Source organism: Anopheles funestus, chromosome X (genome assembly GCF_943734845.2).
Source record: "Anopheles funestus chromosome X, idAnoFuneDA-416_04, whole genome shotgun sequence".
In the NCBI taxonomy this organism is placed as follows: Eukaryota; Metazoa; Arthropoda; class Insecta; order Diptera; family Culicidae; genus Anopheles; species Anopheles funestus.
In genome coordinates, this window is record NC_064597.1 from 9,504,860 (window position 1) to 9,525,699 (window position 20,840).

The window sequence follows — 20,840 nt, forward strand, 5'->3', positions numbered from 1 at the left end:
TTTTGTGCTTATTAGCTGGTTAAACTATAAAAAAAACTAACAAAAAACATCCTCCCTACCCCACGAACCCCATTTTCCCCAAAGAAAAAAAACACCCAGCCATTCATTGGTCCTACAATCCTTGTCCGCATGTTTCCCCTACCATTTTCTCACTATTCAATCTTCGTTTAGGTAAATTGAACAAAGTTTATGAAATTAAGGCGAAAAAGAAATAAAAAAAAACTTAACCGACAAAATCGTGACTCACAAAAAAGAAGAAGAATAAAATGAAAGTAAAAAGTAAACAGAAGAAAAGAGAGAGAGAGAAAAGGAAAAGAAAAATTGTAAACAAAGCAAAGCAAAAGAAGAAGAACAAAAAACACAATTAATATCGCCCAGAAGCACTAAATGAAAGCAGAAAAAAAGAATACTAAAATAGCTTAGTAATGTGAGAGCACCAAACAAAACAAAATGGGCAGTAATGGTGGTTACACGCGGAAAGTGAACACAAAAATAAGTGAAAGAAAGAATGCAAGATAAAGAATGGGAAAGGAAAAACAAATATCAACACGAGTACATAAAAATCGAGTGAAGGAGAGTGAAAGGAGCAGAAGGAGAAGAAAAAAAAAAGACGCAATATACTGGTTGTCTCATCCATAAAATACATTATTGAGCTAAATAAAGGTGAGGTGAAGAAAACAAAAAAACAACAACAAAGAGATCGTGTGAAAATAATTTCAAAGTCCAGATCACAATATTTGTTATATGTGTGTTGGTAATCATTCGGATGCAGCATAGTAGCAAGCAAACACGAGTTATTCGTTATGTATTCTGTGTGTTTTCTTTTTCTCCATTTGATTCCAAACGCGTTTAACATCTGGCGAATAAAGGATAAAGATGTAATTCGTGTCACTATCTTTGCTGTCTGCTTCTCCAAAAGTAACATCCTTCTCAGTGCCTTACAACTAGTTTTTTTCCTTAATCTGTTTTTTTTTTGTTTGTTCTGCTTCTGGTCTCTCATTCTTGGCCACTATCTTGCGCCTTTATCTTGTTTTTTTTTTTTAATTTTAAATTCATTTTATGTTGATACTTCTTGTCCTTTCAAGCCGTTCAGCGCGTTCTAGCAAATTGTTTTATTTTTTTTTAATTGTAGTGTGTATGTGTGTGTTTTTTCTTCCTTCAAATGTATGTATGCATACATTTGCCAATTCAAAAAACCAAACACGCACCAGCATAACGATGAGGGATGATGGAAGGGGGGGACGGAGAACGACGGAACAGTAGAGGAGGGTAACTGATGTTTTTTTTCAAGTGTTTTTTTTTCTTAATTTTTTTAATGCTTGTTTACGTGTTCTCTCTCTCTTTCTCTCTTTTGAAAAATATTTTCTTTTACACATTTACATTTTGCACAGCTTGTTTCGTTTTGTTTCACCACACACAGAATCGACCCACCATTTGACCCACACACTCATGCGTCAGTATCTGTGTGTGTGTGTTTGTATATTATTACTTCTACATATATGTATATATATACTTTTATTCATATAATATTAAAATAATAACAAAAAGATCCAATTATCATGTAATTAACATGCTTCGCCTCCTTTCTGCCTCCCCTAATCGACGAGCGCAAATCTTCTTTTGTGTGTGTGTGTGGTTTTTTTTACTTATTATACACCCTTAAAAAACATTTCTTACACAACAGGGGGGCTTATTTCCACCTTTTTTTGTTTCCTTATTTTTTCTTCTTTTCTTCTCGTTTTCACTTAGAAGACATGCTTTGTACCGTGTTGTTGGTATACTAGTAATAGTTAATGTTGCCTTTCTCTTCTTCACTTTCATATACGTTACACGGCCTTGTATGTAGCCATTTTGTTTTTGGTGCGTATCACCTTACGGCTACACAGTGTGTGTGTGTATGTGTTTGGAACGGTTTAAGTTTGCCGTTTTGCTATCGAATCACAATCCTGTCGGTGTAACATTACAAATGCCGATTAACAAACATTAGTGTTGTGAATGGTTTGTGATTCCTGTGTAACAACAAACATTCAATGATGAAGGAGAATATGGAACAGCATTAGGTGACTGTGGGGTACCACCTGTACCGATGGTACTCTAATCGACGATAAAAATGGCGCTTCCTTAAAAATGGTGCAAGATCGTTGTTTTTTTTATTTTATTCTTCTTGCTCTTGTTTTCCTCCCATCCGCAAAAACCACAACTTACATCCAGAGCTTATACACGTACACACACAAATACATCAATTAAAATACGGACTAAATGTCGCATTACATTCTGACAAATCGGTCACACTAATTCTGGTCACTCCTCCACTTGATGGAGGCGCCCAATCTTTCATCCCACCAATTGATGGAGGCGCCCAATCTTTCACTTCTGGTTACACTTGATGGAGGCGCCCAATCTTTCACTCCATCACGTGATGGAGGCGCCCAATCTTTCACTTCTGGTCACTTCACTATTTGATGGAGGCGCCCAATCTTTCACTGTTGCCATTACATCAAAACACAAACTGGTGCCAACGTAGCCACACAAACGTGGAGAAAAATGAAAAAAATGGTACACACACACACACGTATCACATGCGTAATCTAACTATAGACACGGAGCTGTTTCGTGGTAAAGGTACATGAATCTCTTGTTCTTCGTGCTTTTTTAGCTTTCGCTTGCGTTTGTTTTACAAAATTATGTCCCATCGTTTTTTTTATAAGTGGACGAACACTGAAACGTTTACGCTCCCTCCCCTCCATACAGGACACGGAATACAACCAACAGTACACACATCGAATAAATACCCACGCAGAACGCACGCGGGATTTTTGGATTTTGTTTTGCTGCTCGCTTCAGCTTAACGCACGACCAAAAAAACGACAAATATCAGATGGCTTTATACACCCGAAAGGTATGCAAATTCACCTGGGTGCCCTTTCCCTTTAAATGGTATCTTAAGCTTTTGTAAATAATTCTCTAGATATATTTGTATTTCAAGCTTCCTCTAAACCCAAGGATCTTCACTTCACTTGGCCGTGTTTACACCTGCAAGCGCCGGGACGCGGTTTTCATTAGAAAAACCAAAAAACAAAAAACAAAAAGAGATTTAAGGCAAATATGAACAGTCCTTATTTTTTGGGGCGCACACACCAAATGAATGTTGATTTTTTTTTTGGAGGATGAGCAGTAGACAACCGTCACGCCGAAAAAAAAACATTTTCTCATTTCCATCGTACCGTAAATTTTGGTTCCTTACATTTGTCCTTACTGCTGCTTTAACTGGTCTTTCTTAGGGTGAAAATTTCGTTTCTGCTATAAAAATAATCTTTAAAAAAAATAAAACAAAAACTTCATGCCCGAGCATTTTCCTTTTATACAAATGTTACAACAATATGTTCAAACATATAAAGGCAGATGATATATCTGATCTGTAATGGAATTTGTTTTACCCTATTTTTGTTTCTGACACTTGCTATAATAAAGCATCTTTCTTTTCTGCTATAATTTTGTTTCTTTTCCTTCTTTCCGAGAGGGGTTTTGATTTTGGTTTTCCTCTAGTTTTTTGCTTTGTTTTGTTCGTTCACTATTTTCTCACCACTCCATTTACTGTTTGTGACTTTAGTTTATGTTTGTGATGTCTGCTGTTTGTTTACTACCTTTTTTGATACTTTGTTTGCTTGTGCCGGGCAAAAGTATGAGAAGAGCTAAACTAACTATGAATATTTTAATTGTTTGGTTTTTTTTGCTTATAAAATTTACTTTTATGTGCCTGGATATGTGTCTGCAAGTGTGGTGAATAAAAAATAGGGATTTGGAAAGATCGAAACTAAACATCCTAACGATCGTACTAATCTAAATACATAAAACATACACACGCAAAACAAAATTAATGATATTCTAAACAAAATATTAATAAACTTAACATATTGCAGGGCAAACGAAAAGAGAACCTTTGGATTGAATTCGAAACGATAGTATTAGTCTAAACCTTCTTCTAGCTATCCGTATAAACAAAACGCAAATAGGGACAGATTGCTGCATATGTGTGTGTTTGTGTGTGGGTGTGATAATTTCACTTTTAAATTCTTTTGCATGACAACGATTTGTTCGTTTACTTATGATTATTTTTCAAAGCACCTTTCCGATAATTGGGGGGCCATAAAGAGCAGACAACAAACCATTTGCAGATAGTTAAAATACACATACAGCGTCAAACAATTGTAAGCGGACATAGTAACCTTCTTCTTCTGTGTGTGTTTGTTACATAACGCCACGATCTCCTTCATCTGGGTGCGGAAAAACTAAACCTAATAATAACAACAACAAAACAGTAACGGAAAAACCAAAGCATAACTTCTGTTCGAAAATAAAGAAAATCGGGTAATGAAAACATTTTATTTCACACCAGGGGGCATTCCGAATTCGAACACTTTGAACATGATTTAATAATAATAGTAAACATAATTAGGTTGAATTATTTCTAACGCACAATTAACAGCTGGCTCAATCATTTCAAACTATATCGGTTTTTTTTCTTTTCTTTTTTTTTGTTTGCAAATAGTGTTTCTGCACACCATGAAGATTATGTGGCGGTTCCCTCTCCTCTTCTCTTCTACATTTTAAGCATAACTTAACAGGAAAAAAAAACTACAATAGTATCCGTTTACGATTGCATGACACTGTAAGCATATAACGTACAAAAAAAACCCCCCTAAATCGCCTGTTTCGTTTTTTTCTTCTTCTTCTCACGATTAATCTAATTATCTGCCTCTGTTTTGAGAAGAATCAGATAGGTATAATCGGGTAATGCACAATTTAACAACACGCCCCGGGTGTGGGTTCGAATCACGGCTGAGAAACAGTTATTACACACCACCATTTTCCCCTCCCCCACTCCCTCCCCAAGGACAGGGCCAGGCCCCCCTCCCTACGTTTATATATGAAGTTTGTTTTCTTCTGTACAATTGTTTTCCTGCTTGCAGCATACTACTACACATACACACACGGTTTTTGCACTATCCGAACAACAAGTAACGGAAAAGAAGAGGTAAGAAAACAAAACAAAGAATAGTTCAATTCCTGTCTATCGCAATCTGTCCCTACCGATGTGTGTTTTTGTTTTGTTTTGTGTTCAAGTTCCTTTGAGTCATAATTTTTCCTCTTTTTCTTCCTATTCTTTCTATTTTCTTATACCTACACATTTTTTCTTACAAACGTTCTCTAGCTCGTTTTTATCCTTTCAGGATACCCTAACATATGATACATCGTTTTCGGTTTTTTTGTTCTGAGTTTTCATTTTTCGTTTGTTTTGTTTCCTTGTTTTTCTGCTTGCAGCAGTGTAAGTCGCGTAAAAGTGGTAAAAATATAGCGCGCGCGTGTTTGCACCCGACCTCGCTTGTATGTGTGTGTGTGTGTGTGTTTGAATATTCATGTGCGCGTGTGTATGTGTGTGTGTGGGAACGAGCTTTTAGTATGGGTGTAGTAACAAAAACAAAACAAAAGGTGAGATACAAATATACTTTTGTCTCGTCTATAATCGCAACAAAACTCATTCTGCCTACATACTATGGCAAACGGAAATATCAGAATATCAGAACCTCATCTCCCGCCGCCCCCTCCCCCCCTCCCCCCCTCAAAAAATGTGGATCCCCAGCCGAAAGGATCTCTCGTAAGTAGTAGTAAATCATAAACCTATTTTCTGTACATGTCGGGGGTCCCATGTGGGTGCCGCTAGTTCAACCTAAACACACCTCAAGATTTTTTTGTTTTTTTTGGCGAGCGTTGGTAATTGAAGCCGAGACCACCCAAAACGGGGGGGCTCCGTCACTTAAAAACGGACTGACCGTCCATATTACGCATAAGTCTAGTAAGCCGACGTAAGGCAGACACAACATGGTTCGAGTGGTTTCGTTGTGTCAAACTAATAAGAATATGTTTTTTTGCTTCACTGTACACCTAAAAGTCACTTGTGGAGGCTGTAGCTTACACAGACAGACAAGCTGCACTATTCGGCTATCCAATCTGTGCAAATCGGGCGAAGCTAATGGTACTCAAAGCAAAAAGAAAAAAGTAACAAAAAATACTATCCAGCAATTTAGATGATCATAACAGCAAGTTGATGGTAATGCGATCAGCTAACAAGAAGTTGTGATACAAGGTGTGTTATTATATCCCTTTTCAATCTATCCTACACTCCATCACAATCACGATTGTTGTTAAAATAATGATCAAATTTGTACAGTGGTGCCAGGTTCGGAGTTCAAGGTGGCAAAAGCTTGAAGCAAGTTGCTCTCCAAGTTCTTTTCCAGTTTTGCGCTGGTATGTGTTCTTGGGAAGATTTAGAATTCTTCCCAATTTCTGGAATTCAGACAATTTTGTGTTTGTCTGTCGAGTAAACTTTAAACAACATCGATTAAAACATGCAAAAGTGGTAAAAATTCCCAAGAATTCCACATCTCCACACATACCAGAGCTCACATTGAAAAGAATCAAGAAATTGCAATAACTTTACCATTAGAATTTGAAGGAAAAAAAACGAAGTAATTCTGCTCACGAGTATGTATTAAAAATATAAAATATGTCCAAATATAAAGACGTCAACTTTGGAATACAAAATAAAGATGAGACGGTACATCAAAACTAGAACCTAACGCGCATTCTAGTAAAAAAGACACTTCCTAAGTATGTGGAGGGCCCTTGCTCAGTAATTATTCCTAAAGCGTTACACTAGTATCTTGAAATCTGGGTATGCACTTTTGCTGGGTATCGTAATGCTTGCCTTCTTGCGTGTTGGTGTACAAATGATACAGACGGTGGTCGATTAGCTAGCTAATGGTGACTACACCATATGACGGCGATTCCTCCAAAGATGGAACTGTCAACTGTCAGCTGTCAACTCCATTGGTTCCTCCACCATCGAGACACGTCCGGATAGCTGTGGTAGTGCATGTGCCCGGTTCACTGCCGTACAATGGACAGCTGCAAACACAGCAGTACTAAGCGACTAGTTGCAGGTAAAGTTGTCGGGCTGCAATTGGCCTGGGGGGGAGGGGGGAGGCCGTCTTTCTGTCTCCACATGCGTGACATACCTCGCCGCTCCCCCAGCCTATATACGTATGGTCCGGTATTGACGCGGCACGGTTGCTGGCACGCTTCAGTCGCTTTTCTGCTGACAGTACAACTCCTTCAGCGATTTCAGCTCCTCGATTAGGGCCTTGTTTTGGTTCTCCAGCACCGCCACCCGGTTCTCTAGGCACTTGATGTACTCCTTCTTCTTGCGGCGACATTCCCTGGCCGCTTCCCGGTTTTTCTGCAATCGCATCTCGCGCTTGCGTGACTGATCCTCCAGTTGCACGTTACCGCCCATGACTGTGTTGGGAAAAATATCTGCTCAAGTTTTGCGAATGAACGATGAATGATCAGCATCGGTCGAAAAGGGAAGGTTGTGAGGGATATGGAAGGATGTAAAATATAGGTGTGTATGGATTGCGATTGCGTGCCAGTACCGAGAACGCAACGGACATGTTCGGTTTGGGGTACGGTGAGTCAAACGTTAGGTATTTGGATGATGTCGGATATGATCGGAAGGGATGACATTAGGGTTAGGGGTTAGATATTACAATGGGAGAAGTGGAATTTGGGGATAATAGAACATTTATATGCAAATATATATATTTATATAAATTGTAATGACACGTTCATCGGTGGAGCGGTTCGGGTATATATATATATGCCCATGAGCGGGTAAACGCGCGTATGAATTTTCGTTTCCAGACAGTAATGAATAACAAACATGATGGCGAAGTTGAGAGAAAGGCGAGCATTTGAAAGTCCATGAGAAAACGAAATCACCACCGGTGGGGGGAGGTTGGAGGAGAACAGTGTTCATAGGTGGAAGATTAAGCGGGGTACATATGATTTTGTTTTGTTTTTTTGGTATTTTAAAAATAAATATAAAATCATCAACGTTACGTCATTGTTATATGCCAGTTACCATTGACGTGTAAGAAAGTGTACAAAGACCGGGAAATGACGTTTTAGTAGCAGCGGTAGCAGCACGGTTATGTCACGGGTAACGCATTTTGGTATGTATTTGTATGTGTGTGTGTATGTAAAAATAATCGTAGCCAGTAGTAGTGTTGTAGTAGTAGGGTTAAACAAGTACCAGTGACAGGTGTGTTGTGCGCGTGAAGGATGAAAACAATGTAGAAAGTAATGGATGGGGGAAAAAAAAGTAGAAAAATAAAGAGAAAAGAAAAGAAAAAAAACTCATTATAACAACATGAACTACTTCTACCAGAGTTCTTACAATACCAAAAATGCTAGCCAGAAAAAAGGGGACAGCAGTTTTCAACAGAAAACATTCAAGAGAGAAAGAGAGAGACAGACAGTGTGTGTGAGAGAACGTAAAAAATGAGGTTAAGGTAAAACTTTCTCATGCTTCATCATTCTACCTTTGTGGTGTACAAGATCAAAGCGAAAGGACCTTTCGGACGCAAATGCTGGATACAATTGGAACAACAAAAAAACTGTGTTTAAATTATTAAGATTGTTTTAATGGCCCGGGGGGGAAGAAAACTACTTTCACACCAGTAGGTACTAACTTGAACTTTGAAATGCCATTACCTTTGGTCTTCTACTAAATGCTATGCAATACTATGAAAGGCATATCATATCAAAAGTTTTCCGTTTTACATACACAATGCTGTCCATCAAATCAAGGCAAGAAAACAAAAGAAAACCCCCGTCTAAAGTGTACAGCAAAGCTAATATAGTAACTACTGTTTTGCAAGCCAAAACGAGAAGAGAAAAAAAATATCTAACATTACCTAAAGGTACTAAACGAATTAAACAAGCTAGCGCACTATAAAGACATGGAAACGACAAAACACATCGAGAGTATAGGGGAAGTAAAATAGGACCAGGAAGAAGATAGTCTTTGACCTAATGGGGTTTGGGGGGGGGGACGGTCCAAAATGGGATTGCGGGTGTGGTTGGGAAGGAGTAAAACGTTGTGGCACGGAGCATGGATCATACTTACGAGGTACGTAAATGCCCTCCGAGGGCTGGGAATATTGCACCACACCACCAGGTGTCGCTATGGTATGCAGGCCGGAACCATCGCTCGGGGTGTTGGCTGTGGTAGTGGGTAGTAGCAGTTGACAAAGTTGTAGTAATGTATGTCGTCATTCAAAGCAGATGGGTGTGTAACAAAACAAAACGTCGTCTAATAAGGGATTTGGTTTCTTTTTTTCTTCTTCTTTTTTATGGTAAAAGTTAAGAACTTCCGGCGCCAAAAGAGAAAGTGTGTTTTTTGGGGGGCAGGTGAGGGGGAAAAGGGGAATGAATAGTGGGGTATGAGGCGTTGTTGGCGAGAAAGTTGTTCGACACAGTGTTGTTATTTGTCTGTGCTGGATTTTTTTTCATCGGAATGCATTTTCCATCTATTAAAAATGTAATGAAACGTTTTGCCGGGGTATGGAAGTTGGTTGTTTCGAGCAATGATTATATTAGCATACAGCATTTGTTTGCTGGTTTAGAATGCGCATGAATGATGCACCGGGGGGAGGGGGTTAGCGTTGATAATGGGTTGATTTGTATCTTAGGATCAACAATAGCGGGCTCCTGTCGTCTTTCAGGTGGTGATTAATAAAGTGAACAGTCGACGTTAAACAATTCATCGAGGAAGCTTAACTTGTTAGCACTAATGCAGGACAGTGCCCAGAGCTCAATAAACATTTTAACGTGTGAGAAAAGAAAAAAACCATAATTTCTCGCTGGATCAACTCTAGAATGTCGTGGAACTGCAGGTAAATATAGGAACAAGATGGATATCTACTCAAGTCGTCATGTCTTGACTGTAAGAAAGAAACTACTATTACAATATTGCATTCCCCTACGTAATTATAGCATCCGATCGATTAGTGTCAAAATTGTCAAAAATAAACAAAACAAAAACAAACTCGACTGAAGCATAAACTAACAATAAAAATTGGAATTTCGATTTCGAGTAGTAAACATACAATGTAAGCATCGTACTAAAGTGTAACAGCTCTCGAAGAATTATATATATATGTATAAAAACAATCATAATAGCAAAACGACAAAGCGCATTTCTACTGTTACTAATGCTAATTGTTTGAAGAGAATTGTTCCATTGCAAAACGCATACTAGTTACAAAGTTTTGCAACCCCAATACTAGATCTACGGTAAAACAATACTAACATCATGCGCAACAATATTGGTCCGAATCGTTCATTATTTCATCACTAAGCGCTACCGTGTGTTAAAAAAAATACAAAGAAAAACTTAAAAACGTAATACACAGCTTAGTAAAAGTTTGTTTTTGGAGAGTAGCGTTTTTTTTTGCATTGGCAATTACTAACTTTGACATTTTGTTTTTGTGTTTGTGTGTGTGCAAATCACTCGATAATGTCATTGTAGGAAAAATGAAAAACGTCATGTAAATGTAATGAGTTGTGATTTACGTGCAACGATTAGTTAACTTATTTGACCTTCGTGTTTTTATGTCCTTTGTACGTTTTTTTTCATCCTAAATGAATACACAGACAGATGTGATATTGATGGAACCATAATATGTGATGTGCCATAATTGATATAAATGTCAAATAATAAAATCAAAATTAAGCTATAATTTCAAAAATAAATAAATGAATAATTTGAACACAAGAATATGTTCTTTAAAAAATGTAGAATGACAAAATAAAAACAATAGATACAAAATACGATGAACGACGTATTCGAAAATATTAAACAGATATTAATAAAAAAAAACCCTGTTTCTTAAATTAGGGAAATTCAATGTCAGTTGTACGTTTTCTTTTCCATTTGGTGCTGCATGATCATATAAAGTGTTATAATGTGTAAGAAACTGACAACAGGGCAAGGGACGATATTGTAATTCCGGTTAGTAATGCAAGCTACTGTTGTAGTGTCGTTTTGAAAAAACGGGAGATTGATATTAAATAAATGCATTTGATTGTGCGTTAAAGGCGATGGTTCGATGGTGATGTTTCGTTTTGTTTCAGTTTTGTTTTCTTTTTTTGATAATGCTACAATTTGTGGTCAATAATTTTTAATTTGTTGTGAGAAAATAAAAAAACAAATAATAATCGAAGCAAAGATGACCATAACGAGCCAAAAGTGAACGAAGGGGGGAAAACACATTCACACAATACGCATTCATACCGCTGTTATACGCACACACACACCCACATCCAGTCTCATTTCACGCATTCGGGAAAGATGATTCTTCACGGACAGCTCGCAAAGGGGGGGGGGCGGGTGTAAAGGTAAATAGACAGCTGGAGAGCTTCGTTCAAGGGTTGGCCATACTCCCTAACCCCCCCGGGGGGGTTTGGGAAAAGCACAAACACCACACACACATACACACACGTACCGATTTCCGCTCCGCCGAGATCGCTCAATATCTTACGATAGGATGGTCGCCTGGTTAGCAGGTCTCTTCGCTTTTTCGGCGACGCTTCCTCGTCCGAGAGTGTATCATCGCTGTTCGTGTCGGTCATAATGCTACCGGATCCGGTTACGATGTGCGGTTCTGGTTTGATCTGCAGTCAGCATTATCCGGTGGATGTATCCCCGAAAAGAAAGGAAAAAAATTATATTAAAATATTGCATTTTTATGGCATATTCGGTGCACTTGTTTTTCGTTCTTACGTGTATGGTTTGCAAATTGCCCGTAGTTGTGTGGATCACGGAGTTTGGTTTGTTACACACTAATAGTACACTTCTTGCTAATGGGACGTTTCCTGTCGCCGTTTGTATAACAGATTGTTGATTCTGCTGTATAACAGATTGTGCCTGTTGCGAGAGAGAGAAAGAGAAAAGCAGAGAACATTAGAACGCGTGCTGATGCTACTCTCTACCTGATGAATATCTTGCATTAGTAACACGCTTTTCCAGAAGCTTTGGTGCGGCTCCTAACATCGTATGACAGTTATTTCTTCAAAAACAGTGTAGTAGCAGCAGTATAACAGTTCAATTCGGAAGCACAACCTTTACACTAACCTGCCCGGGCGATTGCGATGTTGACAGAAGCTGCACAATGTTGGTACCGGTGGCAGTTACTGCTGCTGCTGCCGGAACAAGCGTTACTTCTGGACCGGCGGCACCACCAACCGTTACCGTGCTGTTGGCGGATCCGGAACCTAATGTACCGACCAATCCACCGGTTCCCGCACTGCCGGGTACCACACCCGCCGCACCTTTTCCCGTACCACCGCCTCCTCCTCCTCCTCCTCCGCCACCACCGCCGCCACCTCCCCCACCACCACCTTCGCCGGTAGATGCTGCCACCGTTATTGCCGTACTGCTATCGGTACTACCGTTGTTGGAGGTATTAATTAGCTCGTTTTGATGCTGCGTTCCAACGCCCGATGCGGGACCACGACCGCCACCGCCCGTCAGCGCCTCACCAACCGTTGAACCGGTTGCGTTCGGGCCGGTACCACCACTACCACCACCACCAAGCGGATCGCCTATCGTCGAGGAACCGTTCTCCTCGACCATACTACTGTCCATAATCCGCCGCTGCGTTGCGCCGCCTCTCCTAGGCCCGTCACCGTACCACCGTGCCGAATTTTTATGCTGTGCTCAAGCTTTTTCTTCTTTGTGTGGTACCTTTTTTCTATACGAAAATCTAACCTCCCCGATTCGATGACTGCTACCAAAGGAGGCGTTTGTACACTACACACTGCTGTTTTTGTTTTTTTTTTATTGCACGCCTATTTACCGAGCTTTTCGGCTTTGTTTCGGCTAGCTGTACACAGCGGGAAGCACTGGGCAAAATTTCATCTAACTACGGTGTAAAACGACTAAATAAAAAACCCAAATCTCTGCTCTTTCCGCTTTCTTCAAATTGCGCCCTTATCCTTGGGTGGGTTTAAGATAAATGAAAAAAGCTCCCAACACTCACAGAACCACGTAATAGATGCATTCGTTCATCTAGACACACCAAGTGTTAAGTACCTCGTATAGAACCGTAAATCGTTTGCTGTTTAGTTCTTGCTTCAACTTGTTCAACCCGGCTCGGGAACAACCGTTGCTGGACGCATTTAATACACACAGCGAGGAAGGTAAAAAACAAAGAAAGTAAAAAAACATCACCCAAAAAACCGATTTTTACATCCGATTCCGGGCAGGTTCGGCGGTTCGGCGGGACGGAAAAGAGACCCGTTGTTATTTTGACACAAGCCCAAAGCACACGCACACCTTTTTTCGCGCAAAAACAAAAATGTCACTTGCCGTCACTTGGCGCCTATCGGGCAACACACTCGACACACATGCCAGTCTGTTGTGGCCCGTTTCGCTTTCACGCATTTGTTTGGTTTTTGGGGAAGAGACTTGGAGCTTTTGCAGCTTCATTCGTGTCTCGGCGCAACGATCACACACTACGCACGGTGCGCACGTGCGCAAGCGAAAACATGTCCCGGTACGGTTTGTCCTGTTGTGGCACTAGCTAATCGTACACGTCCGCTGGATGCATTATTATTATTATTACATTGCCGATCGTTCCTTACACAGTTGCATCGCTTCACTTGTATTGCATTCCGGCACTAGCAAAGGCTACAACGAGAAGGAAAAAAAACAAACGTAAAATAGAGATTAGTGATAATTATTACGGTGGAAGAATGGAATGAAAAAACAACAGGATCGGGGAAGAAAGTTGCGTAGATAAGAGCAAACCCAACAGGGTGAGAGAATGACCTTGAGCGCATCTCACGCGGCCATCAAACCCATCCCAGATTGTGGAGCAACAGCTACGCAACGTTACAGGTGACACAACCACAGTACACGAGAAAGTCACGAGCAAGCGAAATTCCGAATTTTACATTTACAGCTACACCCCAAGATGCACTACTAATGAGGCCTAGTGATGTGTTTACTGATTAAGAATAAAAAAGTAAACAAAATCATACTAGCTTTAATATTGTTTACACTTGAAAGTTAGCGAGTCGACATCTGTCAGCGTAATGAAAACAAAAATTATAATAAGTTATTAGGCGCGTCTACACGATACGATTCCTGCTCGATTTTTCACATTCTGCGAATCTTTTTTGTATGTATTGGTGCGTTCGAGCAGAGTTGGGCAATCTTTTTCGCCTGAAAAGATTAACCAACTTTGGTGGATGCCTCGAATCTTTCGCTTGTAATCTTCGGTAAGAAACGGTTACTTTGATGGAAGAACATATCTTTTCAGACACTTTTAATTTGTGCTGGAAGTACGAAGAAGAAAGCAGGCCTGGTAAAGATTGGTATCGTGAAAACACGAGAACACCTACCAATCTTTTTGTTACAGGCTTCTATGACTGTATGTGTAAGATTGGCGATCAAAGATTGGCATCGTGTAGACGCGCCTATTGAATTGAATTAGAACGCATTATAATGTAGTAGTAGTCCTTATTTGCTTTGAAATGTTGTATTATAAATTCACTGAGCTGGTAAATTTTGAAAATTCGCGCTTGTATTTTGCTCGAAATCTGAACTGCGATAACCTTGAAAACTGTGGAAACAACAACAACGTTCAGTGTCCTTGAATGGCAGTTATCTCTTTTCGCGACTTTACTGTTCCATCGTAATGAACACAATTCCGCCACCGAACATCTAAGAAACAAAACAACCCCCGAGCAAATTCAAAAGGTCATAGCATTAAATTATATCGAGTACGCGTATCGGTACCTTTGGTAAGAGAAATGGGCAAAACACTAAGAAATATTGCCACCAAAACGTTGCGTGACAAAGACTGTGTCGACGTAGCGAAATGGAGACTGAACGAGATATATAAGACCCATTAGCATTAAGCCCTGGTCTGGTCATAAGGGACCGTATAACGCTTCACTCTCCCTGGTACGGTACTGGTGTATCACACGGAATGCTAACAGCTCTGGAGCAGTCTACTACGTCTCTTAACGACATCTCAGCACAGAAACGCTTCTGGATTCCGGTCGCCTATTAATGCTGCAGGACCTAATGCACTTGACTATTGGTTTATCGTTGATTGGTTGTTTTTTCATCTTCTAACAACCACATGTGGAATCACGTGCTGGTAGTTTTGCGAACTAGGAAGTTACACAGCGCAAACATTCCATTGTAACAGTTGTGTAAATGGGTTAAAAATAAATTTCCATGTGATGATATTTTACGCTTAGCGGTGCATTTTTTGGACGTGTTCCAACTATTTACGCGCTACACTAGGAAGTCGAAGTGTGCGCAACCTTCCGCCGAAAACGGTTGGGCTGTAAACGGAACGGAGTGTTAATTTACACCCTTGGGAAGAATTGCGCTAAATAGTGGCGTACCACGATTGATTTAGCGTCAAGCTGCTCATCTTTATCTGCCCAGACTCCGTGTTATTCATCCGAATAACTTTTTTTTTTGTTGCATGAAATTGTTTTGTTTTGCCGTTTGTTAGCGTTTCTTCCAAAATACCTACACATCTCACAGTGAAATGATATATTTCCGTTTTGCTCCAATTTTATGTTATCTTGTGTGTGATGCTTCTGACACAGTCCTGCAGAGAGTATGCTTATCGCTCGGGCATCATTTCACGGTCCAACTCGTCAGCTTCTTTAGTAAAAAAGGTTTTTATTTTCCTGCTTACAAGACGTGCATGTTTTGAGCATTTTCCACACGATTTTCCCCGACCAGGGAGAGAGAGAGCGATTACACCCACACACCGAGATATAGTGAGTGTAGATGTATAGGTTTCGTCCTTCGTTTTATACGCTCTCGTTCAAGTTCAATACAAGCACAGCCCCATTCGTGTGAGCAGCAAGTGATTACGACGTCTTTTTTGTTGTTGTTGGCCGTTCGTATGTTACATCGAAAGAAAAATCCAATTCCATACGATCCTTCCTCTAGCATCAGCAGCAGCAGAAGCTCATGCAGTGACTCATACCCAAAGCAAAACATTAAAAAATCGCGTAAGCAATAAAGTAGAGCGTGATACTGCTGCCTCACACACCTCCCTGGTCTGGCATGTCTGAAGATGATGAATAATATTATTTGAAAGAAAAAAAACACAACAAGATTTGCCCAAAACTGTTTCCACTTTGTGAGCATGCGAGAGGAGCATTGGGCGACCCAAGCAAAATTCCCATCGCCTTCTTCCGTGACCGCCGTTGGTCGACATTTGGCCGATGAAGAGCACACTACCGTGTGTCTTTGATCCCATATGTTTTCAAAGGAAGGTCCCCTGTCAACCACCATCTGGCTCTGTCTGTACTAACTGGGTTGTGCTCGCTCTATCATACGCGCACCACTCCGGACGCAGTTAAGTGCTATCTCAAGGACATCAATAGGGGTTGAAGAAAGCAATACACACACACATGGAAAAGGCGAGGAAAATTAGGTGCATTTTTCACCAGCTAGTTTGACTGGATTCGTTTGTATGCTTTAACATCCTACAAGTAAGAACATTGAAAGTATTAATGAAATAATAATTTATGCATTTCTTATAATAAAACTTCACCTAAATCGCCAACGTCCGTTAAATATTTGTACCACATTTAGACACAAAACATATGAAACAGATTTTTTTTTGCTTCAAATTGATCAAACAAGCGAACTAATGCCGATTTGCTTGGAATAGCGGCACGCATCGAAACGCTGAGAGCAAACATTTTCTGACACTCTGTTGCGCTCGGTGCAGCTGTGTTGGTTATGTTTGTTTATACATAACCTCTCACAAACCGTACGTAAGCAACTCCGTCGCGCGCTGACGTAGCAACAGCGTTCTTACGGCGCACAGGCGAAAAATAAAACGGTTCGTCACGTCATCCGAATCCGAGCGACCCGTTTCGACGTGATTATCAGATGAGATGAACGATAATCTTGGCATTGAGGCGTCCCCGGTGCGGACAACGACTGTTTGTCGAACGGAGCAACGGGTTCTGCCGCGCATTAGCGTACGATCCCGCTGGAAGCATTTGGAAGCGAAAATTCCACCGGGTGGAGCCGTGAACACTGCGGTGAACTAGCGCAGAAATCAAATGTGAAACATGCGTGAGACCGATTACTGGTGTCGATTTTGGGAACACACCGTAGGTGAGAAAAATCTTTCATCCGTACTCCCGTACTAAAAAAAACGCTGCATATGGCCTGGAAGTAACAGTTATTGGCACGGAATTTTATGTCTGTCCATATGGAAACCGCGGACGTGGGTACTACGTGTTCCCGTACATCATCGTTCGGCGTGAGACAACCTGCATTACCGTAGAGAGTAACCTTGAAGCACTCTTCTGCCGTACAGCTGTGTACATTGCGATTAAAATGGATGCAGCTGTAAACAGATGGATACACTTTAGAATTAAGACCACGATTTGTAATTATTACGATGGTTGGGATGAGTAAGAGCATTGAAATTTGCAAATGTTTAGAGGTTTTAATACTCTAAGTAGCAACTTCAGTAAAAATGAAGCTACTTTAAAAACTTAACTTTTGTTTACGAAAGGATGAAAAGAGGATTTTAAAGAGATTACTATTACTAAGATATTTTTAAGAGATTAATCTAAGTAACTAAAAATGTATATTGTACTCGAGAAGTAAACGTTACTATTTAAACGGATCCAGCTAACTAACCTTTTTTAAAGCACTATCCTCTTCACCAGATACTATTCTGGCTTGCTTCTAGTGTCAAAGAAATATTTATTTTTTCCATTATGACAGATGTAACAGTTCTGTCATACGGGGGAAGGCTCGACATCACCGCACGATGACGTCATGCACCAGAACGCGAAAACCGGCTTTATGACGAAGACAAACAAAGATTGGTCCCTGGAGAAATTTGCTCCGATTGCTATGGATGGCAGAATGTGCCAGAACGGGAGATTGATGTCCCATCAAAAACGGGCTACACTGTAGGAAGCAACAGTTGGACATTTGTTTCTGGTGCAAAAAAAAACGGGAGCGTAATGGAATAATAACAGTAAGATTATCGTGGATTGTGTAAACTTTGAAATATTTGTCACACGTTCGAAACAATTTCATGAGACGATTGCCATGGCTACTTGCACTTTAATGCTTGACAGTTGCAAACAAAATGGTGAATCACTGTTTACTACGTGATTCCTAGCTTCCTGACATAAACAAACGACTTAAATCGGTATACACGTGTGTCTTTACCTTGTCCATTTTACCTACTGTAGTAAGGCAAACCTTACTCTACTTATTCCTTTTGGTTTTATGAAGGTTTATAAAAGCTCGGCACCTACATTCATCTCGCTTACATCCTTTTTATTGAATTTACCTATTGAAGTGTTATTATCAATTTATCCTGAAGCCAACTGCCTACACAAATGTGAAGAGTTGTTAAATCGATCCAACCTTCTAAAAATGTGAATCCTTTTATTGTTGCGTGGGAGCTATTCAGTTATTCGGCTTCGGAAATTGAATGGTTTTTGCCTTTGTTTCATGGGAAACTCTCCAAATTTACTGTCTAACATTCTAGTGGACGATTGACGTTGAAGATTGGTTCATCTTCACATGAAAGGAACCAGAAAGGAATTTTATCCGGAAAAGCCTTCCAGGCGATCAGAACGTAATCATTCACTAGAGCAGGGATCTCCAAACTACGGCCCACCAGGCCCTCGGGAGACATCCCGAGATTGTCCCTCAGCTGTGGCTATTCCACTCAAAGCGGCCCGTCGTCTAAAAAGTTTGGAGGCCCCTGATTATCCGTGCTCATCGAACGCCTACTGGATAAGCGAATAACACGGATAATAGGCACAGCTCTTTTTATTGATAAATATTAGTGTTTAGTGTGTAATGGGTGTACATTTTTCTTCTAAAGCAAGATCCCAAAGCCCAGCTTGGGTCAATTATATCATTTCCTATTGAGGCTTTTATTTCTTGCCTTCTGCGATTTGCAATTAATATGTCAATTCGCCTTCGGAACTGTCATTTCCGAGCCGCACGGATAATGGGACAGCCGGATAAAAGGTACCCGGATAATCGGCGTTCCACTGTGTAAATGACCTTGATATTTAAGGGACTATCATCCGTGGAAATCGATTAACCGGCATAAGTTTGGTCCGGAGCACCCCGGATAATCGACGTTCTACTGTATATCGAAAATGGCATCCCAAAAGAAAAGTTGATCTGTACTCAATGTAGTTTTTGGGGGAAGTCCCAAATTCCAAAACGCAATCGTAAACAAGGAAAGGAGCACGATGTTATCTGCAAATAAGTATAAAGTAGTAGCGCTCTATCTGTCTAGTAGTAGACAGGCACGGCAGTGTTTGCAACGGTGGGTCCAATACTCGAGCGGAACCAATCCTCGTTCTTCGTTTGATAGCGCGTGGAACTTTAGTGTGACGATCGTGGTGTTTGATTTGCTGAACCAGCTGGGATAACATTGATTGTAGGGTCGCCATCACGCGTACACCGGTTGCTAGTTGATGTGTTTGAACGAGGCAAAAATGCTTCACGGAGGATGGGTGTCTGCGTTTGTGGTAGCGTATGGGACAATTGATATCGCATGTAACTGGCCTATCTTATCTAGCCGAATGCACGACTTTATGTTGCGAGTGTAAGAACACGGTCCCAAACACACACAAACACACACACGCGCAAACACAGCACATTCACGGTACATAATCTTACCCTGCATGCGGAAACCGTTTTTACACTTCACACTGGAACAGAGTATGCTAGGTTTGAGCTGATTTGGCAAAACGACAATAATGTCCTTTTTTTTACACCTAACAAGAGTTACTTCATTTCCGTGACGTTCATATGGGTGTGTTTGTGTGTGAGGAGGTAATGCTGCAGTGTGTGTGTTGTTATGTTGCGAATGTTGCACCTTTCTCGAGGGATAGCGCTGTAGTGAAGGTTAGCAATGTCCTTTTTGCAACAAAAAAAAACGGTCACGTACCGTACGCGTGATAATCGTGTGCATACACACATACCGTGCTTCCCGTTTCACACACACACACACACACATAAACACAGCTGTAACTGTCCGTCCGTGTACGAGAAGGGCACGCACGCGTAAGCCTCCCTCACATATTAGTCACACGCAGTGTGTGTTCAACCTTCCTACACTTCTCGCCGAGGCTGAGCAATCGATGAGCTCAGCATTCTAGCATGAGATGGGAAGAGAGAAAGCGATAGGTGTGCCAGCGTAGGCGTTACACTCAGCAGAGGAACAGAGAGGGAGCGAGAGGGACAGTACGTTCACGGGCTGTATACACACTTTCTATGCTGATGTTGGTTATGCTCCAAACCAATGCCGCCAAATTCGGATTTTCGTCATTGGGTCCACACACGAAAAAAAAAACAAGGTACACAGTAAAATTCCCTTTACCGTGGGTCCATTCTTATCATACCGCATTCGACACTAGAACCACACATACCAGGAGCTACAACACAACACAAACAAACAAAAAAAAAACGGGCAGCACACCGGCAAACACGTAAGGGGCGTAGGTTAAACACACTAAATAAACAGATAGGACTGGCTAGATAACACACGTAGAAGTCCGGTCGAAGCGAAAGACGGTTACAGTTTCGTTATACTATTGCTTCTTCCAACAACAACAATACGGATTCCGTCGATCTTCGGCCTTCAGTTCACACAAACACACTCTCCGACGCGTCACAGTGCACAACAATAATATTATTCCCCTCAAGAAAAAAAAAACCCTGTGCTAAGGGTTTGGCAACCAGCGCCGCACCAGCACCGTATCGAACGGATACGGAAATGTGTAAGAAGAAAGCGAAGAATACCGCCCAGTTGGGCCTAGAGGGAGAGAGAGAGAGAGAGAGAGGGAGAAGAAGGAAAGGCGGAAGGGTGGAAGCTGACCAAACGTCA

General features: G+C 40.8%; 1 protein-coding gene across 1 annotated transcript; it reads right to left on the reverse strand.

Annotated features, from left to right (window-relative positions):
- Positions 1-794: 794 nt before the first annotated feature.
- LOC125769757 (cyclic AMP response element-binding protein B) lies at positions 795-13,407 on the reverse strand. Its single transcript, XM_049438584.1, has 5 exons — positions 12,038-13,407; positions 11,687-11,830; positions 11,409-11,577; positions 9,029-9,124; positions 795-7,356 (listed from the first exon to the last, which is right to left on the reverse strand). Exons 1-5 carry the CDS (start codon positions 12,548-12,550, stop codon positions 7,142-7,144), a joined length of 1,137 nt encoding a protein of 378 aa, XP_049294541.1. The 5' UTR covers positions 12,551-13,407; the 3' UTR covers positions 795-7,141.
- Positions 13,408-20,840: the final 7,433 nt, after the last annotated feature.